We start from the raw sequence: 25,553 nt of genomic DNA, 5'->3' as shown, positions 1-25,553 counted from the left end.
CAATTGAGTTTTATAAACATTTGTCTGCAGGGTGCTGTATAATTATGCTATTTTTTAAGTATTAATTACCTGTTTTGGGAATACTATTTGAAAGTTTTTTAAACTTTGCCACAAAAAACCCATTCATGTTCTGAACATGAGGATTGTATCTTTTAGCCAGTTTTAGCGAAAAATGAAATTTATATTCTCGATACCTAAAAAATAAATTATATGAATATAAACCATATATAAAATATCAACATAAATATAGGGCGTCCCATAAGTAATGCAGAATTTAAATTTTAAACAGAATGTTTTATTTATTCATTAATTGGCAAAATTACATCATTTTAAAAGGGTAAACGTTGCAATTAAACACGAAACAAAATATCCGACAAATGTCCTGATCCTTCTGACATTCTCGTATTCTTTTGAGATAATTTTCAATTACATTTTCACACAATTGCAGCTCAGTTTTGCTGATAACTTTTCAGATTTTCCAATCAGTCTTTGCAGAGTCGTTTCATTTGTCATGTTTCTTTGACCAAAAATGGAATGTAATTTGTACACGGTTGCAGCAATATTTTGTCTATACCTATAATTGTTACGCACTCCTCCGTATCAACTAACTGCAATGTGTTTACTATGGGATGTCAGGTCATATGGCAATGCAAACCCAATGGGAGAAAAATGGCATGCAATTTAAATCCTGGATTAATTTTGGACACCCTTTAAAAAAAGAATTCTATTATGGTAAGAAGCAATTAAAATTAATAATATATATTTAGGAACATTTTTCATTTTCTATATCCTGAAATAGCCACATTAATGATTTCATATATACAAGCATATTCATTACATTAAATATCTTTTCTTCTTCCATTCTGACAAAATCAAATAGTAGAATATACACTTGTGCATATTTTGCACAGAAATAATTGGTTGTTTTCTACCATCAATACAATATTTTTTTGGATTTTAGTCTAAAAGTCCGAGTAATTTAAAAATAATTTGTTCTTTAAACGTTTCTTTTATTCATAATTTTACAAATTCTTAGTAACTATTTGTTAATGGTAACAATGTATTTTTGCTCTATAGAAAGAATAAATTATTCAACCACTATTAGATAAAGAATTATGAATTTCTATTAAAATATTATTTAAGAATATTCATCACCAGACTGATCTGTCACAATTTTTTGCCTATTGAATGTCATCAGTTTTTCTCCCTTTTTTGACTCTGCTTTGAAACACCAAGACGTGTCCGAATTTGATCCCGTGTCCACGGAGCAGTAGGACAATGCCTTCATCATTCTCGTCGGGTGTTTCAGAGAACAATTATTTACTGAACATACTGACATTTCTAGAATGCATTTTTCGATATACAGTATATACTTCTAATATATTCATTTTAAGACAAAAAAAATCTGCACTTCATTATTTTAATTACAAACAGACTAAAGTTGGTTATCTTGTATTTACTCATTTAAAACTTTGTATTATTCAAACTGATATATTTTTCACAATTTCAAAAAGCACAACTTCTTTTATGCATTAAAAAATAAAATGCTAATTAAACAGCTTTACGAGCTCTGTGTAAATAACTTTGACAAGTTCTCCGAATAAATATTCCATCAAAATTCCATTCTGGTTCCTTAAATCCTTTTAAACTGTACTTTTCAATTGAAGAAATGAACTTTAGAATTTGATAAATGCTTTTCTTCAATCTTTTCCTTCGGCAATTATTTTGCATACTATTAAGATACGCAAGTGAATTAACTCTATCAATTTTTATTATATGTAGAAACACATTTACATTTTATCCCCTGACAAATGATTAGTTAAAACTTACTAAACTAATACAAGAAAATCTATTACAAAACATTTTAGGCAAATCTTTGTTTAAGATGTCATTAGCTATGATATATATTGTTTTTAACAGCAATAGTATGTAATGATAATGGTTGATATAAGTTTGTTGGAAAAAAAGATAGAAAATTTTCTAAACAAGAAATTAATCTTGCAAATAACAGCATTTAAAGTGAAAAATTCACTTTCACAAAATTCAAGTAATTCACTTTCAATTACCCTTTTTATTAATAAATGATCGATATTTAGTAATTATCTGCATTTCTTGCAAAAAATGCAGAAAATCACTATTTGTTACTACGTTACTCGAGTTTTTTTTGTTGAAAAATAAACTTTATTGATTTTTTTAAATAATTTTTGTCTTTAGTTATTAAATTTTTAACTTTAAATACATATTTTTCAGATTATTTATATCGCAATAGTGCTGTGAATAAATGTGATCCATAAATATAATTTTTTAATATTTTCACTTTTTTGCTTCTAGCCCTGTTATTGTTATATATTTTGTCAATCACTTACAAACTACAATTATTCCGAACATAATTAAAAATTATTTCTAAAAATGTTTAACTTAATATAACTTCTTTCTAAATCTAATTTCTGTTTTTAACTAGCATTGCTCGTTTAAATGCTAAGCAGTACTCTGACACTGCAACTTTGGCCTCAAAATGGCGTCCATACGTTAGAGTGGCCATACTCTGTTTATATAGGGCTCTAGATACTAGGAGCCCGGGACGCCCCCTAGTAGGCGTTCATTACAACTTTTATGATAATTAAAAATCATTATTTAGTGTTATTAAACATTCTATAAATACTTTAAAATACTGTGTATATCAGTACACGGAAAATTTATTTCCATTCCTTTCTGACATTCGGAGGCATAAAATTTTACTGTACTCTAATCTGCTTTATTTTTAAAAAACAAATCCGAATAAAATAAAAAGGTTATAAGACAAAGCAATGATAATATGAGAGAGAAAAACTATTTTATTATAAGAATACCTAAATTATAAATTATTTCAAGAATACCTAAATTATAAATATTTTATTATAATTCATGTTACCCTAAATGCATTTCACCTTCCACGGCCTCTTCGGTAGGGTTTCTTTTGACAAAGGAACTTAAATATAAGTCATTCGACAGTAGAGACATCATTTATACAATAACTACTTCGCGTACAGTTTTTATAACCAATTAATCTATCCCAGCATTCCGCTACAATCACGCCGTCATTCAGATTCATTGTGCTATTTTGCATAATAATTGCGTAGTGTTCTTTGAATTTACGTTTAGTTACATTTTTTTCCCGGTGTAATATTTTAATGTTATTAATATCAATAGAACAATTATTAGCCCGACAATGTAAAAATATTGGAGAAGTATTAATTTTAAGGCGTATCGAGGCTAGGTGTTCCGACAATCGTGTTTGCAACTTCCTCTTTGTTTCTCCTACGTAAAAATTAGGGGTTTCACAGGAACACTGGAGTCTATAAACCACACCATCTTCTTCCAATAATTTTTTTTTTCTTTTGAAAATGTAAGGATACCAAAATTGAATATACGCATAAAGACGCACAAACAGAATAAATGTCGACCCATCGTAGACTTCAAGATGACTTTATTATATAACCTAAAAAATTTTTTGAAAAAATCTTTGCAGGTTATTACAAATTCGACATTTAGTGTGAAAAATGCAGATATTTTGATTTCAAAATTAGAAATGGGAAGAATGCTGCCGGAATACAGGCTAATGAGCCTCGACATAGAGTCAATGTACCCTTCAATTACTAAGGAAATAACGTTGAACATCACTTAATAGATTTAACTAAATTTGTATTAGAACAAAACTTCTTTACAGTTAACGGGAAATACTACCGTCAGAAAGATGGAATCTCTATGGGCTCTGTTGTAGGACCGAAGTTAGCAGAAATAGTCATGATTAACACAGATCAAATTTTGTCAACAATTAATGGAATAGTATTCCTTGCACGGTACGTAGATGATATACTCCTTATATATAATAGTAAAGTAACATTTCCAGAAAAAATAGTAGAAGAAGCTAATAAGATTAACAAATGTATTAAGTTTACCCATGAATTCGAAAAGCATAATAGACTTAATTACTTAGACTTAACAATTATTCGGTTCAACGATCATTTAGAATATTGCAAATACGAAAAACCTTGTAGTGCAAGGAAAGTAATAAATTTTAAATCTTACTGCCCAATTAACCAAAAGAAAAATATAATTATACTTAATGGAAATACGTAAGATCTTTTCTAGAACGACCAGAGCCAGTATAAGAGAAGTCGAAATCAAAGAAATAAATAAGAAATATCTATTAAACGGATATCCAAAAAGACTCCTTGAGAAGTGGTATAATGCATATTTAGGGAACAGATTCCAAGTAAAAGAAGAAAAACAACCGGTGGATAAGTATGTCCCTTTCCCATACGTTAAAGGAATCTTTGAAAAATATCAAAAAATTTTTTATAATGATCTTAATTGACTTTTATAATGACTCTTTTTATAATGATCTTAATTGACTTTTATAATGACTCTTTTTATAATGATCTTAATGATTATAATGATCTTAATGAACTTAATTAAGTTGGCTCCGATCCAAAAAAATAGGTTATCTGGACTCGTGACAAGACCCAAGGTGAAAAAAGAATTATTGGAAGAAGATGGTGTGGTTTATAGACTCCAGTGTTCCTGTGAAACCCCTAATTTTTACGTAGGAGAAACAAAGAGGAAGTTGCAAACACGATTGTCGGAACACCTAGCCTCGATACGCCTTAAAATTAATACTTCTCCAATATTTTTACATTGTCGGGCTAATAATTGTTCTATTGATATTAATAACATTAAAATATTACACCGGGAAAAAAATGTAACTAAACGTAAATTCAAAGAACACTACGCAATTATTATGCAAAATAGCACAATGAATCTGAATGACGGCGTGATTGTAGCGGAATGCTGGGATAGATTAATTGGTTATAAAAACTGTACGCGAAGTAGTTATTGTATAAATGATGTCTCTACTGTCGGATGACTTATATTTAAGTTCCTTTGTCAAAAGAAGCCCTACCGAAGAGGCCGTGGAAGGTGAAATGCATTTAGGGTAACATGAATTATAATAAAATAGTTTTTCTCTCTCATATTATCATTGCTTTGTCTTACAACCTTTTTATTTTATTCGGATTTGTTTTTTAAAAATAAAGCAGATTAGAGTACAGTAAAATTTTATGCCTCCGAATGTCAGAAAGGAATGGAAATAAATTTTCAGTGTACTGATATACAGTGCAAATAACTAAAAGAATGAATATATCTGACACCATCGGTTTTTAAGATAAGAGTTATATTATAGTAATTTTTATCTTTTACATTATTTTATTAATATACTTTAAAATAGTTTAGTTTGTTTATTTACCTTCGCTGGTAACATTCGCTAGGGCGCTCCTAGTGGGTGTTAATTTAAATAATAATTTATATTGTTAAATTAAATGTTTGAAATACAGTAGAGCATCGATTATCCGACCCCCGATTAACCGACTTATCGGTTAACCGACCGCGTTCTAGTCGGCAAATTCAAATGTCCGCTAGTGATGTGGCGCTACAATATTTGGTTACGTCTTGGCTACTTTAATATTATTTTTGTTAAATTTTTGCATGTTTTTAGCTGGCAGCACTGGTTCGACCATAAAACGGAGGCTAGTATTTAAACCAGGCCTAATACACTATACTAATAATGTATTTTTTCATACTTTTCGGTTATCCGACCAACCCCAGTCCCCAATTGAGTCGGATAATCGATGCTCTACTGTATAATACACGATAGTGCCCGTTTTTGGCATACCGTTACGCGGACGGACGGTCGGACAGGCACGCGTTCAATGGGTTATATATATAGATATTAGCTTAACTATTTCACTTATCGTTTTATCGTAGCGGTTCAAATCTATCCGGTTTTTCGTTATTCGCCCCCTAGTGAACATTACAGGCATTCCGTGACAGTAATAAATTCCTATTACAAATATACTGAATTATTTATATTGTTATATTGACCAAATAATAATGTATTGGCCAAATGAATAATAATAATTTAATTATTATTTAAATTAACAATATAAAATTGTTAATTTAATTTGAATGTTTGAAATATGACACACGATAGGGGCGCTTCTAGTGTCGGTTATCAAACGGTTACGGGACGGACGGACGGACGGAAGGAAGGACGGACACCTGTTGAATGGGTTACATATATAGATTAACAAAGAAATGCATATTAAAACTACTCTTATTATTGTCTTTATTCCATTTAAACTATTCAGCTATTTGAACAATAAACATACTTTTGATGTGATAAATATACCATACTTTGGTGTGGTAAAATAGATGAATGAAATGAACTTTAATCTAATTAATTTGTCATTTTTAACAGAAAATACCAATTTCAATGCTGAACACTTTAGCAGACAATTCTGAAAAACTACGTAGTTTTTTCGTCAGATGTAGTGATAATTTTCAGTACTTGCGTTTTTTTTTTTCCAAATAGAACCATATCGTTTGTTATGGGAGGTGTCCACATTGTACCAAACACATAATTCCACCGACAAAAGATGAAATTTACTTTCGGTCTAAAAATATGCACATACTTGCATTTTTTACAACTAACGCTTTTATGATGAACAGTATTAATGTTTTACCATTATTCAATTTAGAAAAAAAAACATCCAACTACCATTTTAAGTGTACCCATCAACAAAAGACATCGAAATAAATATCGCAATGTTTCCATCAGTTCCAGGCTTCAATATTCGTCATTTTTCATTTACAATCGAAGAAAGCATTACAATTAAAACAAGAAAAATGTCATACTTATCAAAGCTACTGAATATACCAGAAGATGAATTGAGGTGCATGATCGGAATTAGAGATTATGGGATACAATTCCATGATGATGAAACTGGTGCATACACTATTTACTCGATAAAAAAGACGATAAGAAGGGGTATTGCTTTCTATGGTGGGAGAGTTCAGGCAGTTTCTTTACATATCAATGATTTTGAAGGCACTTGTAATAGAATCAAAAAACAGTTAGAGAGCCTAAAATGTTTGAAACCAAAAATAGTGCAAGAGAGATGTTTCGCAATCATTTTCCGTAAGGGATACCGCAACAGAATATGTGAAGCATTCATATCAGCATTTCCTTTTGTTACTTCTGTTGATTTTTCCCATTTTCCTGAATTTGAAGTGTTGAATCCACCCGAAAACTACAATTTTTGATTGTGTGGAAGTAGGTCCTTAAGATATACAATCTCTGTCCTCTACATATATATCTGAAGAGCCACGAATATGCAAGAATAGTTTTTGTATGGTACGAATGAAAACGTAGTAATAGAATCAATATTTTTCATCTCGAAGTAAATTAAATCATGATGCAATATTGTACATTTTTCTGTACTGGGCTAAATTATGTATTAACATTAGTTCAATATGGAAGTGAAGAGTTTGTGATGGGGTGAATAATCTCAGGAAGATCTCAGCAATTATGTCAATGTCGTTCTAAAGAGCAACATTAGTGCAAATTTACTTTGAAAATAATACATTTAAACGCGTGATTTGTTAAGTTAAATGATATAAATTTAAGAATTAAAACTACTTATTTCATTAATTTTGTTGCAAAGTCGTAATGTTAAAATTGGCGTCTATTCTTATTTTTGTACTTGCCGTGAATACCATTTCAAAATAAAGATTTTAAAAAAATGTTAAATATATTTTTCTTAATTACAAAATTATAGAAATAAATTGGAGGGTAAATAAATGGTATCATGTACTGTACATTCACAGGAAAATATATTTCTTTTTGACCATACATACATAGATGGGTCTTAGGCTACTTTCTGTCCCTTTACACGCTGTACGAGGCAATAACAATTCCACACGGCGAAGTCGACCTTTCTATGGAGGCTACCAAAGAAATATATTTTTCTGTGAATGATATAATTTGTCCTGGCAATTTTTATTTTTTATCAAGTGTAATTATTAATTTTGTTGTGCTACCGCTGGAGGACGTTGTTAACTGTTTTACATTTTGGCGGCGAATGGTAGCCTCCATAGAAAGGTCGACTTCGCCGTGTGGAATTGTTATTGCCTCGTACAGCGTGTGAAGGGACAGAAAGTAGCCTAAGACCCATCTTTGTATGTATGTGTAGGGATCGCAAAAACGCGTAAAAATGGTGAATAATTATAAAGTTCCGAAGTCGGAAAGTTTCAAGAGTCAGATCGTGTCAGGAACATGTGTTGGTAATGTAAACCAGACACGAAAGAAACTCTCCCAAACTTATCCTAAAACAAACGCGACACGATAATGAACGACCGAGGGGATGTCAACCGAGAGAGAGGGAGCTTTGTCCAGGTGCTCGTGTACGAGTGTCAGAAACGGGAAACAGAGGGGGGTAAATGGTCACCGAAGCATCTGGCGGACCGCGTGAAGTCAAAAACGTCAAAGAGAGGGCCATAACGGCGGAATATACGAGCACGAACTTCAAAGACTCCGTCAACACCTCTCGGAACTCTCCCGACCCAGATCGGTCTCCGATTTCGCATAGAAACAAAAGAAATGACCAATCGGGGTAAGGGAGAGGAGGAATAGAACCAATCAAAAGGGTGAGATTCAAGAGGGAAAATATTATAAAACTCCCGTCGCGAAGACAGGGGTTCTCCTCCAGACAGCAAGTTTGATTCTCCTGCGGTCTTTCGAACAAGATGTGCGACGATTCTCCTGCGTTCGAGTTCCTCTCCACCCAGAGTCCACCCAAGTCAAGACGATCCGGAGATCACGGGAAAAGGGACTGTCTCTCCAGAATTAACCGAGGAACGTTCCCAACGTAACAACAACAACGCTAACGATCTAGATCGTATTGTGCTGAAATTATATGTAAGTTAATTTAGTAGTTAGAATAAACGGTTTTGTGTAAGACACTTGTCATCTTTGTCTCCTACCGCCACCACCCACATACGATTTCGACCCTAGGTTTTCCTGACGCGGAATTAACTGTTTTTCCCTGGAAGTCGGCGGCCTTACATATGGTCTAAAAGAAATATATTTTTCTGTGAATGATATAATTTGTTCTGGCAATTTTTATTTTTTATCAAGTGTAATTATTAATTTTGTTGTGCTACCGCTGGAGGACGTTGTTAACTGTTTTACATTTTGGCGGCGAATGGTAGCCTCCATAGAAAGGTCGACTTCGCCGTGTGGAATTGTTATTGCCTCGTACAGCGTGTGAAGGGACAGAAAGTAGCCTAAGACCCATCTTTGTATGTATGGCCTAAAAGAAATATATTTTTCTGTGAATGATATAATTTGTCCTGGCAATTTTTATTTGGTATCATGTACAATTTTAGATTTTTTTATTTAACGATTGAAATAGAAAAACTTTTGGAAGTAAATTAATTTGATTTCCGCTATGATATAAAGATTCTTATTCTTAATTAATATTTTATAAATCTCCGAATGAACATATTTAAATTTCATAATATTGTGACTGATTGTGTTCCTGAAATTTTTTAATTCTCGAAAATAGGAAATTCCCGAATCAGTAAAAACATTTTTGCGACAGTCGAAAGTTGTTTTTATTCAATTTTTTCGAATTATTTAATTAATAGCAATAATTACTAACATAAAAAAACGTGAGCGTGATGACATTTATGTACATAATCTGAAAGTGGAATGTGTGACTGTATATAACTAATATAATTCTAAAAGTGTAGAATATAAAAATATATATATATAAATATATATATATATATAAATAAATAAATATAATATATATATATACATATACAAAAATTACTAATATAAAAGCCATCGTCTGGATGAGGCTCCGGAAATACTCTGTAATTAATAGGAAAAAAGTATATTTTTAATAAACTAAACCAACGAGAAATCTAATAATGTAAGTGTCGAGCCGGCGACACAGGACTTTGACATCTTCGCTAATAAAGAATAGGGGCAAAACATATTTTAGAACAAATGAAAAAGGTAATTGTTTAAACTTAAGACGTAAAAAGGAAAGGAGGAGGTAAAAATATGAGCATAGGTGTATTAGTCATCGATAAATCGGATAAACCATCCAGGGCATTTTTTTGCTTGCTAGTTTCTTTAAATCGTTGATGTTTAGATGACCAAGTCGTTGATGCCATCTCAGAAGATTGTCACTTTCTTCCGCATTCAATACTGCGTCAGATGTAGTTTCTACTACGTACAGCTGATCTCTTTTCTTTGCTATCAAGGCGATGGAACCATCTTGGCGAGTAACAGTTGCAGATTCCTTTTTGAATGTGACAGAATATCCATGTTCTGTTATTCTCGGTACAGATATCAAGTTGATAGCTGTTCCAGATTTGAGAAACACGACTTGTAGCTTAATTGTATTTTTGGTGTTGTTGACACGCACGTTTATATTAATTGTTCCAGTCGCAACGGATCTTAATGCATCTTTTCCTGCAGTTTGTATTTCTTTGTGGATATCTTGATTTATCTCTATAAATTTCGTACGGTCGCTACACATATGTGGGGTGGCTCCACTATCAAGACACCAGTCTGTTGAGTTTAGAGGTTGGGCCGTTTGTACTGTGACCGCCATAGCATCATTCTTTATGTGTGTATTGTTCCTTTGTGAATATTTGTTATTACTTCTACATTCAGCTGCACGGTGGTCTGGTTTATTACATATGTAGCATGTTGATTGTGAATTGTGAAGAAGAACGATTATTTCCTTTTGGGTAGTTTTGTCGGAAGAACTTTTCTTTTGTTTCGATCCTATGTACAGTGCACTTTGTTCAACTAAACACTCTTGCTTCTCTTGTCGTCTTGTTTCTTCTCCAATTAATTTTATTTTTAACAATTCAGGTTTCGGTATGTCGTCTCTGGACTCAATGGCAATTCGAAATGTCTCGTATTCATCGGGCAATGAATTTAGTAACATTATAGATAGTAACTCACTTGGAATTGGGATACCCGCTTCTTCTAATTGTTCAGCTTTTTCCATAAATTCACTTACATGTCTCGACATTGATTGTTCAGTTCCCTTTTTCATCTGATAAAGCTGTTTGTATAGTACTGCCTTTTTCATTGGACCTTTCGATTTATGTATTCTTTCCAATTCATCCCATGCTTCTTTGGAAGTTTCTGCCTTCTTTACGTGGCTCAACTGGTTCTGCTTAACGCCTAGTAAGATTAATGCTAAAGCCTTTTCATCTCTTGTTTGCCAATCTATTCGTCCAGGATCAGCGTCTGGTTTTTCTGTGGATCCATTTACATACGACCAAAGTTCATTACAAACAAGTATACTCCGCATTTGTAACTTCCACGATTCGTAGTTGCCATCATCGAGTTTATCTACATGCTGTGTCCCCACACTATTCATGGCGTTGTTCGTTGTTCGTTGTTCAAACGGGTTATGCCTTTCGTAGCAAACAAGTATATATCACTTACTTGAATCTCCAATTAGATCCTTTTCATATGGTAAGCCTCGATCATCAAACCCTTAAATTAACCACTCTCTGCTACCATGTCAGAATGTGGATATAACGAAAGGGTGGTGTCGAGCTGAGACAAAGAAAGAGCGGACTAAAAGAAGGAATGCACGTTTATAACACAACACACGTTACAACTAAACTAAAAGTAACAACCCGGGGTAACAAAGACACTACCCCTTGACAGAGTTCCCAGAACTCCACTCACCCCCACATAGCAGTAGAGAGGGCACGACGATTACAGGGGTAAAGAGGTCATCTTCACAACTTCCTAACATTGACAAATAAAGAACACAAAGTATGACGTGGCACAAAGACGTTTTCTGATTGGATGCGCATTTGCAACCGTCAAGAGTAGAACAAACTTTTTGTTTCTAGTTGCGGTTGCAGTCGCGCCGGTTTTCGAGGGGGGATTACTAGTTAACGGGAACAGCCGTTGCGGTTGCAGTCGCCCGCGCGGCTGGAAATCGCATAGTGTGACCAGGGCTTTACAAGTATGTAGTGTACGTACTGTACATGTATTCGTAAATTTAGGTTACTTTTTTCTGTACTATATTAAAAACTAAAATTTATTTGTTTGTAAGCTTAAAATAGATTCTTATTAACCATATATTATTAAAAATGCATTTATAAATAAAATACAGAACTGGGAATGGTAATTTGTGGTTTAGCCTTGTAACAAGTAAATTCGACTTATGTCGGCTCTCCTGGAACCAATTACCGACCTAAGGCGAGGTATACCTGTACTTTGTATACATAAAACCAGATCCATGCCAGTGGCGTACCATGACAATTTTCAAAACGGACTATACGTGAGAAAATTCATTTTTCATATATAACAATTATTGTTACACTTCAAAGAAATTTATTTTATTCGCATATTATTGGCACATTACTTTTACTTTCCCAGCTCCTCTGTACACAGAGTGTCGATAAAGTCCGTGTGCAATTTAAAAAATGTATTACTACTGTATTAGTATTTGCGATAGAAAAAAATCTGTAAAAACTATTAGAAACCGTAATGTACCTAGTTTTACGTAAAATTATTTAATAATGGATCTAAAGAGGTGGTCCATTTTCCTGGCCTCTACGGTCGCTACACCGGACTCTATTACATTTTTTTATGGAACATGTAAAAACAATAGTGTATGCAACCAAAGCGTGATCCTTAGAAGACTTGAAACCTAAAATAACTAATGTGATTTCAAGCATTACTGCAAATTAATTGGAAAATGTTTTTACAAAATCGTGTTAGCTACACTTTGTATAACTAAAGGTGGTGGACATGTGGAAACAATGAAATACGATAAAACAGTAAAAAATATAGATTTTCTTATTTCCAATACATTTTATATAATTCCTCTATTACAAATACTAATAGTTATAAATTTTTAAAATTGCACACGGACTTTATGGACACTGTGTACAACAGACGGAAAGTATGGTGATCAGTCAAAAAATGTCTCCTTCCATGACTTTTACATTTTTGGATTCGGGAATTTGAGACGTCAAATTATGCGAAATACTTGAGACTTTATCTGTATGTATGGATTGGGGTTTCTCATTTTCCGGTCTTTTGCTTGTCCCGGGATTCCCGGAAAAAGGTGAACGGTTTCCGGGAAATCGGGATATAATTATTTATTTTTAAATATAGAATATAATTTTGACCACATCGCATTTGCAGCATTAAACATTTTACATGATAGTTTATATCCATAAACAAACAATCCTCAAACATAAAAGTTGTTTTAACACTAGGTTATAATTGAAAATGTTTGTTTTTTCCCCAGCGAAGACCAATCTTCTTGTATGGTTCGATTACAGCACACACTTATTCTTATAATTAACATTCGATAGCTTTCAGTTATTATAAATGAGGATCTTGAAACTTCAAACTCGAGTTCATTTTCTCTTCGTTTTATCGTAATATCTAAATAACTCAACTTGTGTTCTATGTTATCTTCTTCTTCCACTTTAAATTGTATAGTTTCGCTTATATTATTTACCATTGTTTATTGTTTTGAAACAGCCACAAGAAAGAGAAACCGTGTCGATCTAGCTAATTTTTCAACGCCAACGACCAATTATATGTAGAATTATCCATCGTCAAACACAATTTGTAGTTTATTATAAGCTAATTTAACATACCTTTTATCATCTAATTTTAAAAGTCTAATCCAAAATGAAACTATTGTTTTTATTTGGTTGACTACGAACACAATATTGTGCTTTCGACGATCGCTTGGCTTTTCTTCTCCCTGTTATTTAGTTAAGACAAGCATTACGTGCGTATGTAGCTCGTTTCGGGCCTAGAATTGTACCCTAATATGCCCCTCTTCAATCAACTAAATATTAAGACGATGACACTTTACAACCAATGTTTCAGGCAATGGCACTTTACAACTAATGTTAAGAACGTTGGTTTTAAAAACTTTTTAACTTTAAAACTTCGACTAAAATCAGTATTCTTTCCGTACATGGTAACTTAAAAAGGTCGCAGGAACCACAATTCACAATGCACTAATCAATACTAAACTGTCTGAATTATTCGTTCGTATCCTATCCGATTCTTGCTTCACAGCACTTCAACTGTCGTGCTCATTAGCATATTCTTTCGTGTCCGAGGTTAACTGATGCGGAGTTGGATTTTTGTGACTATGATTGAAGGTTTTGGTGTATATTAATTCTTATAATATGTTTTATAATATTTTTTAGTTAATTTCCATTTATCTTAACGCCTGGGTATTTATTAATTCTGTTCTGACTCTTAAAAATTTCGACACTTTCTTTAAACTTCCTATTATATGCTTTAGGTTCTTTATGTAAAATTTTTATGTTATTTTGATCAATGTTACAACTGTTTATCGTGCAATGCTCGAGGAACGCTGAATTAATTCTACGATATTTAAGATCTGTTACGTGCTCTTCGAGTCTTATTTTCATTTGTCTCTTTGTTTCACCTATATAAACTTTTTTGGTATTGCATGTACTGTACGTACATTACATTGGATTTGGTAAACTATATTTCGTATTTCTTCTATTGGTTGTGCTCCTTCTTTAACAGTTTGCCTAGCTTTGATTCTGGCCGATAGTCTGTCGTACTTGGGTGCTAATTTGATATTAATTTTTTGTGTTTCTTTATTTATTTCTTCGTATAGCCCTTTAATGTATGGGAACGTAACGTATTGGAGTTTTAAATTTTCTTTTTTACTTATAGTGATATCCGGATTGTTAAGCTCTCTTTCCCATGCGTCAAGTAATCGTCTCGGATAGCCATCTAAGATGAATTCTTTCTTTAGCTCCAGTATATTTTTTTGCGTATTAATTATTTTACTTGTTCTGTTTCTGATTTTTTTGTATTCCGTGGTAAAAATGTTCCTTTTTATAAGTAAAGGGATATTTGAGCTGTATTTTATGGTTGTATTTATTGCGCACGGTTTTTTGTAAACTTCAAACTCGAGTTCATTTTCTCTTCGTTTTATCGTAATATCTAAATAACTCAACTTGTATTCTATGTTATCTTCTTCTTCCACTTTAAATTGTATAGTTTCGCTTATATTATTTACCATTGTTTATTGTTTTTATTATTATTACAGTTATTCTAGAGACACCAAATTTGAAACGTAACATGTAAGCTAGAATTTTATGATATAACAAAAATTCTTCGAAGATATAAAGCAAAGAAAATTTCCAGTTTATCATAATAAGTAATTGCCCATACAGGAGTAGCATAAAGTAATATAGACGTAATCATCGAACGAAATAGTTTTACATAAATATAAGCAGAATTAATTTTAGCTCTTGAAAGAATAGGCCATACTGAACCCATTGCAATTTTAGTCTTTCGTATATTATAATTTTTGACCTGTAAAAATTGTCCAGAAGACGAAAATAATACTCACAATCACAGCAAGACCTCGCTTAACTCGGGAGGTCACTTTAACACAGAGCAAATAGGGAACGGGGAACACGCGACCAAAAATAAACAGATTTTACTTTAATTTTAAGTTATTTTATATAAATTTGCATGATAATATATGTTAAATAACATAAAAACATACACACAGAAATGTAAAGTTCGTTTTTTGTGATGAAGGTCCTGGCTCTTCTGAAATTCTTGTTTTTTGAGATAAAGTCGTGTAGTCTCATTTGTCGCTTTCTTTTTCTTTCCTTAAAGAAGTCATTCAAATACTGTTCGTTTTTAAATTTCTGCTAATGTCGATTACTTGTCCTTTGTCATGTTTTTTAATTCCAAGGATTTCGTATTGTTTTCTTAATTGATTTTTCTTTTTCGCTCCATCACCACGCGGGCCATTCCAAATGCACAAAGTAGCCGGCGGGCCTGGAGTTGGCCACCTCTGCTTTAGAAAATCTGTCTGGTAATCTTTTCAAATGTCTGTATTACGTCAGTTAAAGAACAGAACTTGAAAGGTCGAGATAAAGGGGAATCGTTTGTCATATTTCAACTGGAATGAAGATTTTACTAGATATTAGCATTTACAACTTTTTATAAAACTCGTCCCTACCTTCAGAATTAAGCTGGATAAAATCACAGAACTAGTGTTCAGTGGCTTTATCCACTCGGTTAATGGTGGGCACGATGGTATGGAGAAAAGACCATCTTAGTACCCGTAGGCGGAAAGTTTAAAAAAATCCAACGTACAGTTGTCGTTTTTAAGATGAAAGAATCTGGAAAGTTAAACTGTAGATGAAATTAAAATATTAAACATTTTTCAAATTTCAAACACTAGTAATTTAATTGTAAATTAAAATTTTCTGTCTTTAGTTACGAGTGTAGATTTAAATACTACGTTTAAAAAATTAATTAAATAACAATTGATTTTCTATTATTTGTTTTCTCATTGAATTGTTACTCTTCGTATAGACAGAATTCCAAATTTGTGAATTCAACCACTTTAAGGCACAGTTAGCCTACAGTGGGCACTGAAAAAGAATCCACTAACATTACATCGTTCTATTGATTATTAAACACCCATGGAAATCTTATACGTTATGAGAAACTACGGATCGGTCTGCGATGGCATCTTGAAAACTGAAGAGGGAAGAGAATTCCCGATACATCGAATAATTATGGTGACTTGCAGTCCTTATTTTGAAGCTTTGTATAACAGCCCCATCAACATCCGACGAAGAACAGAGATAATTATTCCAAATATATCTGCAGATATGTTGGGCAAGATTATTGACTTTGCTTATATGCCAAGCAGTTTTCATGAAGCTGTCAATTTTCAGAATGTTTTCCAACTAATTAAAGTTGCTAATAAATTTCTGATAAATAAATTAGTAGATATATGCTGCGCATTTCTTATTGATAATATAAACGATCAAAATTGTATAGTAATATGGAAATGTGCCAAGCAGTATAATTACCGGCATATGGAAGCGAAAGCTCTCAAGTATTTGATGATTAATTTTATCGATATACAGAAAGAAAGAAGATACTTGGAAATTTCTTTAGATGAAATAATAACGATTTTAAAGAAGGAAGAATTGAATGTAAAACATGAAGAATCTGTTTGGGAAGGTGTTTTAATATGGATCGATCACGACCCGGATAATCGTTCCAAGTATATAAACCAATTAATGCGTTGCGTTCGATTTGGTCTTATAAATCCGGAGTACTTCATCGCAAAAGTTAAAAATAATAAATATGTTAAATTTGAAGACAAAAGCTGTCGTCGAATAATCATTGAAGCCATCAGATGTTTGTTCGACTTGAAAATTGGGCATGACAGTAAAAGTAAGCTTCAACTTCAAAAACCGAGATTGCCTCGTGAAGTACTCTTTGTAATTGGTGGTTGGAATGGAGATATTCCTATAAATCTCATGGAATCTTACGATATCAAAACGGATTCTTGGATGCTAGTAAGATAAGAATTTTGATTTCATATACAATAATATATATATATATGCGTTTAATATAAACTGTATATTGTAGCTTTCAATAGATGATCCAACTGGACCCAGGGCATATCACAGATGCGCCGTCATGGATAACCATATATATATTATTGGTGGATACGATGGAGTGGAGTTCTTCAATACGTGCTGGTGTTTTGATATATTGACATTGGAATGGCAAGAGATTGCACCAATGTATTCACATAGGTAATTATCACTTAACGAGCAATTATTTATCGTGACATCGTCACAATGCCGGGCTGCAATTTTCAATCATATTTTTAATTTATTTTATTTAAAGTATAGGCTCTCCACTTCGAATTAGTAATGTCTTGTCCCTGTACATCATACTTTTTCTTTAACAATAGAGTCGTGCCAGTCACCTATACAACACCTTTTAGGGGAAAATTTTTGAATTGAAATAGCATAACTCCCGGGTTGCATTGGAAGTTCATATACAGTTAATCGGGGCCTTCTATCCCTAAGGGTTCAATATCTGGTCTCGTGTTTCATCTATTCAACTCCGTTCTCGAGATTAAGGAAAGACAGACGGATGGATGACAATGGGAATTAATAGGTCTACAATTTTTTTTTTTTTTAAATTGCAGCCCAATTTAGCTGTTTCTAATTTTTAATGGTAAATACAAAATAGAAAAATATTTATTTTTAGATGTTATGTCAGCGTAGCCACTGTAGGTAGACACATATATGCCTTAGGTGGATTTAACGGACGAGTGAGACTTAGATCCGCAGAAAAATACAACTGTGATACAAATCAAGTCAGTGGAATTTTTGTTGGAGTTTAATGTAGACATAGTAAATAGTCCTAAGTAGTAATATTAATTTCTTAGTGGACGATGATCGCACCGATGAATAATGAAAGAAGTGATGCTAGTGCTACTGAATTAAGCGGAAGTGTGTATATTGTTGGTGGTTTTAATGGGAACGAGTTTCTAAGTTGTGCGGAATTCTATAATCCTGACACAAATCAATGGACTAATATATCTTCCATGAAAACCCGCAGATGTGGTGTTTGTTGTATCAACTACAACGGATATCTTTATGTTTTTGGAGGATTCAATGGCATTTCTCGCCTGTGTAGTGGAGAAGTATATAATCCCTATACACAAAAGTGGTATACTCTCGAAGATATGAGTACTGCCAGAAGCAATTTTGCAGTCGTGGTAAGTAAAACATTCTATTCTTAGTATAAATTTTTATAAAGCTATCGTTTCTCGTTAAGGTTTTAGAAGATTTGATTTTTGTTATGGGAGGTTTTAATGGAATTACTACTGTATCCAGCGTGGAATGCTATGACGTGAAAAAAGAACAATGGATTCAAGTCAAAGAAATGAATCTGAACAGATCAGCACTGGATGCGTGTGTGCTTAAAGATATTCCAAACATTGAAGATTATATTCCACCTAGAAATGAAAGTTTTATTGGAAAAAAATCAAAATTACACTTTTCAGATTTTTCGCAAGAATATTTTTAATCAGCACATAATAATAAACAACAAATATAAATTTTCTAAATTTTACGAATAATTTTGAATTATGAAAAGAAAAATAAATATATTTCAAAACAAATATAGTCCAAATGTTTTATTTATTTATTTAGTTTTCCAAATAATGAGATATTTCGTAAAGACTCTTTAAAATAAAATCTAAATTACAGATTTTTAACCATCCGATTGTCTCATAATGTAGACTTGCCGAAGCCATAATGGACTTGCTAAAAAGGCCTTTTTAGTGACTACTGGTAGAAAGAATTAAAAAAGGAAGAAGATAGCAAGAGCACAGCACATACACCTTTCTGGTCATAGACAGGGCCGGCAGCACCGTAAGGACAAACTGGGCATCTATCCATGGCTACAAATGTCAAGGGTGGAAGATTTTCATAAATTTATATAAAATTTTCAGGCGTATTATTTTTTAAAATATTTTTTTTATGTTTATTTATATTAATAGAAGTTGAATATTAATCGACGGAGCAAGGTATGGTACTTCTAATTGGAATGGCATTTCAAAAAAAAAATATATTTTTTATTTTACGTAGAAGGATAAAGACGTCAAATGCGTGTTTTTCCTCGGCAGCATAAATTCTAGAGCTGGCTCTGGTTATAGAGTAAATATTACATAAAGACAACACAGCAGCTGTCCACCTTGGATAATGGTCATAATATAAAATGGCCGTTCACTGAAGTAACCTCTCGTATACTTTGATTTTTTTTAAAGACCTTCCGGAAGGTATTTCCCCTAGGCGGATCGCCCAAGCGTTGCGTTTCCGTAACTTAATTAAACAAACAATAAACAATTTTCAAAATGTTCGTCCAATTAAAGCATCGTGTATTATAGCTTTTGTTGGTTCTGTTCATTTTTAGTGGAGAGAAGTAATCCTTTGCTGTATGGCACTATCAACAGAATGAAATGAATTATTTCCAAAAGTACAGGTACATGTCATTCACATTGATTTTGATACACAATATTTATGCGATGTTTTTCACTAGAAAATTCGAAGTTTATAAAATTATATTTTATTTCGTTATGAATTTTTACTCTTTTCGTTACCTGTCATTGCTGTTAATTTCTAATAGAGACGTTATTATTAATCTAAATATGCGCAATTTTAATATTTCGATAAATATCGAATCTTTAAACAGTTAATATGAATTTAATAAGTTTTATTAAATACAGTAGACCCCCCTATAACACGGGTTCATATAACACGATTTCCTATAACACGGCGAAAAAATTGCGATAGGTTTCGTATAACACCGAAAAACGTCATCGCCGATTCGTGTCGCGACAAGATTGGTCGAATCTGGACCAATAGTGGACTAGCAGCCGAACTACTTGCAGCCATCCAGTGCCACGCGTATGTACGGAGAATTTAGGCGGGAAAGTATTGATAAATTTTTATACAGTTCTTGTGAAAACAACATTTACAGTATTATTCAACGGCCATAAAAATTATATTTCTATTAATGATGTCTCCAAAGTTCAGCGAATTCTTCGTAGAAAGAATAACTTATCAGGAAACGCATCCGTCGTTCGACGAGTTGCTCCGGGACAAAAACAAGCTTAGGCAATGGCGTATTCGAACGGTGCACACTCGGTAAGTAATCCAACAATTTTTTGTTTATAGCATAGTTTATACGGATTATTCCCAAAAAATTATACGTGATTTGGAAATTTTGAGTCAAATTAGTCTAGAATCGATTAACTTTATCGAAGAAAATCTTTCAAACAGCCGTAGCCCCTAAGCTGCACACGTGATTGGCTGTGATTGGCTCATGTATTTAAGTGACTCGTACAACACGAATTCATATAACACGGAACGTATCTACCGTGTTATAGGGGGGTCTACTGTGTAAAACTTTATATACAATCGTGAAAATTCCATGTACAAATTTAATTGTTGAAGTAATTATAATTTTGGTCTGTACACAAATCACACAAATGTTTTCTTGTCACTTTAGCTGCGATAGACTTCACTGTCGATGTTCTATGCCAGACATGGGCAAATACGGCTCTTGCTGAAGGTGTTAATTTCTGTTTTATATAATTATTTTTACAATTTTATTTTTATAATTTTGTAAAAATATGTTTACTAAAAAAAATGTTTTATATTATATTTATATTATATAATAAAATCGCGCGCCTTACCATACTATCCGCCACGACAGTACAGAACTGCGGCTCCCATGCATTTTGCAAAACCTACATTTGGGCTCCCACTGAACTCTTGCTTGCCCACCCCTGCTATGCACTTTAACCGAAGTGGAGGAATAGTGTCAAAGTATCCTTTCGTAAATTCGGATGGAAAGTCAGGTCGATTAAGTTAAGTCATAGTCTGTGAAAGGTCAATTCTGGGTAAAAGTGTCGTATTCTGGTGAAAGGTCACTTCCGGGTGGCCGTGTCACATTCGGTGAAAAGTCGAAATCCGCGCAAGAAGGCCTCGGCAAAGAAAAGGTTTATGTTTTCCAGCACCAAAACAACCTTTTCCACCAAGGTCTTTTACGCTCGACCAATTTTTCCACCATTTCTTCGGACTCTTTTCTGTCAAGTCTTGTCTCAGGTGACCGTGTCTCGACCATCCATTCCGGAATTTCGGGGTATCGCCGCTCCAAACAACGGACGAGAGACGAGGCGCTGTCGTCCAGAGTTACCGCGACCACCCGTTTGACGTCGGGTGTATGTGACTACTCTGCATCTTTCGGAAGCACCCGAATCACACGAGGTGAAGACCAGGCTCCATCCTCGGGCTCGTCATGGCCCAAGGTGTGCCACTTCTTCAATCCTTTGAAATTGTCTATTCTGTAAAGAAAAATGAGCGACTGCAGGCCTCGGAGTCGCTCACTTTTTTCACTTGTACTCACTTTTCTGAAGTATCCTCACTTTTCTCACTTTTCAGGTCATTTTCTCACTTTTCTCACTTTTTTGGTCATTTTCTCGTGCTTAATTAAGATGTGGGACAAACCAAAAATAATTTTAAAGCCAAACGAATTGCCGAATTATCGGACTATCGGAATAGAATTTTTTAGAAGAAAATACGCGGCCCTGAGCAGACTCAAAATTGTAACTGCTCGCTCAGTGTCGTTAGGTTATAGGAAACAAAAATTTATTTAACGTATTTAAAAAAACCTTTTATGCACTTAAAAAATTCCTCTCATTACAAATTCAGAAGCCAGTGTTGAGTAAAGTTATGTACTCATGCCATATTTTCATTATTCGCCAAAATCTACCTTATCTGAATTGCATTTCCTTCTACAGAGTTTAAAAATAAGTATTCTAAATATCCCTGCGGTTTTGGCTGTTTTCTAAGAAAATCACTAAAGTCCTTTTGCAGGGAAAACACATTACGCAGAGGGATTAATCTCTCAAGCTGACAACACTGCTGCCGCTTTTAAATTCAAAATATATAATTATTAAAATTAACACGAGATAGTAGCGTAACCTCCTACCACTAAAAAAGATTTCGTTTCTGACCAGTTATCCTGGTTATAGCCCAATAATTTGGCAGATTATTTGGTTTTAATTAACAATCGGGTTATGGAGTTGTCGTTTACAAAAATATTTTTTTTACTTGATTTAACTTTAAATAATTTCATAAACTTGAGTTTAATAAAATTACTTTAATGATTTCATAGCATATTGTTAACGTTAAATCACATCTACATCTTCCCATAAATGTATGTTTAAATTGACTACAAGTATAATTATTCCATATAGTAAGTGTTATTTTCATAAAATGTGTGATTACTTTGCTTGTGAAATATCCATTTTTTAATCTTATGCCGATTATAATTATGCATTCATTGAGAGACTAAAAAAGTAAACGAAAATGTAAATTCATATTTACATATAAAATATACCAAATATCAAGAAATTAAAATATTCGAAGTGTTGTAAAAAGTACAACACGTAATTGCTTGTGAGAAAGATTTTCACAAGCTTCCCAAAGGTTAACAACTTTGCAACGATGTTTGTTTTTATTCATCTGCAGGAAAAAGTTCCTTTTTATTTACGAAATCATTAATAAAATATTATTTTACTTATATTATTTGGAGTACTGTATATTTATTTCAGATTTATTATTTTATTTTGAAATCAATATTTACATATCTCGAAGCATTAAAAAATAAACAGTTTCTGATAATGATAAATATTCGAGAATAGCCAAATTAGTGAAATCAGCATCGAAACTCCCGTTCCCATGAAAGAGAGGATCAATTTTATGCCGGGCACTTTCTCCTGATAGAGCATCAGTGTTGGAAAGAATGCTTAATTCACTTTTGATTGTTAAGGAGGGACTGAACATGTATGACCAAAGCCCACACCTTGTACCTATTACAAAGGACGACTGAAGTTAGCTTCCTCGGTGCATAGAAATTATCAAGAACGATTGAAAAATGAAAAGAAGTTAAAAGAATAAGAGAAACGGAAAAAAGAGCACAAAAATGTTTTGAAGAACAACAAAAGAAAACTGTTCGTAACATGAAGATTATGGAACTGCAACTGAGTTTAAACCAGAAAGATGTAGAAGAAAATGAAATACATGCGACCGTCCAAGTTTTGTTAGAAGCAGCAAACAAAAAAACTGGAGAAGGCTATTAACAGCAAGAACATGAATGAAGTACAAGCAGCGTGTTAAGTGTTCAAAAGCAAGAGGAAGCGAAAAAGAAGGAAGCCGATAACATGCAGAATAATCTTAATAAAAGAACATCATCTTTCATGACTGATTATTTACAGAAGCCAAAGACTTTTCAAGTATTCATGGTTTACTTGAAATACAGAAGCCACTGGTTATGGGGAGACAGAAAAAAAACGCGATATAACCGAGTAATAAAAATTCTGGGCTTTTACTGAACAGATTATACATGCTATGGAATCGCTATTCTTTCATCAGCAAGTGTTTCTGATATAAAATAAGCTTAGTTTTTCAATCCTGAATTTTATTTGCAGGTTATCTCGAATTAATTGACGTTTACGTAAACATCGAAACCATGAACGCCCATTTAGCATTATTGTTTCTTTAACAATGACATTGAAAGACAAATACTGTCGATATAAAAACAAAACATCAATTGCGATTTTATTATACAGTACTATATAAATCGCTTATTAGAAATTCGTGTAGTTTATATTTTTCAATAAAAATTATAAATGCTGTAATTGAAAATTTAAAAAAAATAAACATTGAATATATAATAGAACATCAAAACTTATAAAATTAGAGTAAAAATTCTCTAAAAAGCAAAATAAAGTTACTACTGTATAAAAATTTTAAAGTTTTCGTTCAGAATTAAAGAGATCTTTTCCTTACACATTATGCAGTGAATTCGAAATTTCACACCCTTATGTGAATTGACGCAATACCGTTAATTCACATAAAGGTATGAAATTCGAATTCACAGAAACTTGTAAATGAGGAGACTGTACTTAAAACTAATAAATAAACGACTTTTATATCAAAAGGAAACAAATGACAATCGATCTATCCACCTGTTCTGCATATTTAGCTCTTTCTCGTATTTCGTTGCAAATAAAAATTCAGTGGCAATTGGTAATTTAAAATTAATTGACTCAAATGCTTTTAAAATTTGGGGGACCAAAAAAACGCGATATAACGAGTGGCTACTATATTACAGTATATACAGAAATTTTTAAAATGTGTTTAACCATAACAGAATAAAAAGAAAATAACAATTTTTACTGCTATTTTGCTGAGTTTTCCTTCTGTGTTTTCACTTTGTTTTGTCACTATTGCACTCACTTTTTATTCACTTTTTTCTGTATTTCAACTCACTTTTCTCACTTTTTCAAAGGGTAAATAGCACTCCTAGGCCTGCGACTGTTGTGAAAACAGAATTTGCATTAATTAAGAAATATTTCCATTGTAATATGAATTGTAAATTTCTAATGCAAAAATGATTGTTTTAATTCCTTTTACAAAAGAATATTATAATAAAATCTCTTTTTATTAGGGTTTCTCAAACGGGATCCCTGGATTCCGGTTGTTTTTTTAACCCGGGAAATATCCCGTGAAATCCCGCAAATTTCTTAAAACTTCTCTTTTTTTTTTTTTTTTATTTTACGTTAAGGTTGAGGAAATTTTGCAAATAGAAAGTATAATTAACTCATAAACTGTCAGAATACATTTGTATTTATTAATTTTAAACCTACTTATTAGTTTTTTTTTTTAATTTTTGCTCGTTATGGCACGTCACAAGTGGTCAATAATCAATACGTAGCTTATTTGTGGCAGGACTCTCAAAATTCTTTACCAGTAATATCTGGAATAATTGTGCTTATGCTGTCTTAATTTTTAACCGTGCCCAGTAGCTTCAATGATTGCGTAACGCCAAGTTGTGCAAATTGGGCAAGGATACAAACGAGTACGAAGTCAGCGAGTGTGAAGTTTTTCTTCATAATCTGATTATTAAAGACAAACGAACTGCCGAATTATTGGGCTATGATGTTTCTATTAAAGTAGTCGAGGTAGACAAATCAAGAATACTAGGGAACAAAAGAAGTACTACAATCTCGAAAACGAACTAGAAATCTTTCAGGATACGGGTGAAAAACACATAATATTTGTCTTCTCTTAAATGCATTAAACACGATTCCAATCACATCAATTGAATCGGAAAAGGCATTCTCAGTAGCAAGACTTTTCATTACTAAAATAAGAATTAGATTGAGTGATCGGAGTATTGACCATCTTTGCTT

At 32.8% G+C, this 25,553-nt stretch overlaps 1 protein-coding gene across 1 annotated transcript; it reads left to right on the top strand.

The window, feature by feature from the left end:
• Positions 1-16,252: 16,252 nt before the first annotated feature.
• On the top strand, positions 16,253-18,856 carry LOC136971581 (kelch-like protein 10). The gene is made up of 5 exons (XM_067266047.1): positions 16,253-17,283; positions 17,357-17,526; positions 17,990-18,098; positions 18,171-18,503; positions 18,563-18,856. Exons 1-5 carry the CDS (start codon positions 16,393-16,395, stop codon positions 18,812-18,814), a joined length of 1,755 nt encoding a protein of 584 aa, XP_067122148.1. The 5' UTR covers positions 16,253-16,392; the 3' UTR covers positions 18,815-18,856.
• Positions 18,857-25,553: the final 6,697 nt, after the last annotated feature.

The sequence above is a fragment of the Centruroides vittatus genome, unplaced genomic scaffold (genome assembly GCF_030686945.1).
Source record: "Centruroides vittatus isolate TY-2023 unplaced genomic scaffold, ASM3068694v2 contig_2604, whole genome shotgun sequence".
Taxonomy (NCBI): domain Eukaryota; kingdom Metazoa; phylum Arthropoda; class Arachnida; order Scorpiones; family Buthidae; genus Centruroides; species Centruroides vittatus.
This window is presented reverse-complemented; position numbering and strand designations above follow the sequence as displayed.

Bases quoted from the DNA above. Each gene is read 5' to 3' on its own strand.
- LOC136971581 (XM_067266047.1), top strand. From the start codon at position 16,393: ATGGAAATCTTATACGTTATGAGAAACTACGGATCGGTCTGCGATGGC. The intron at 17,284-17,356 runs GTAAGATAAGAA...TGTATATTGTAG, and splicing joins AAACGGATTCTTGGATGCTA to CTTTCAATAGATGATCCAAC. The intron at 17,527-17,989 runs GTAATTATCACT...ATTTATTTTTAG, and splicing joins GCACCAATGTATTCACATAG to ATGTTATGTCAGCGTAGCCA.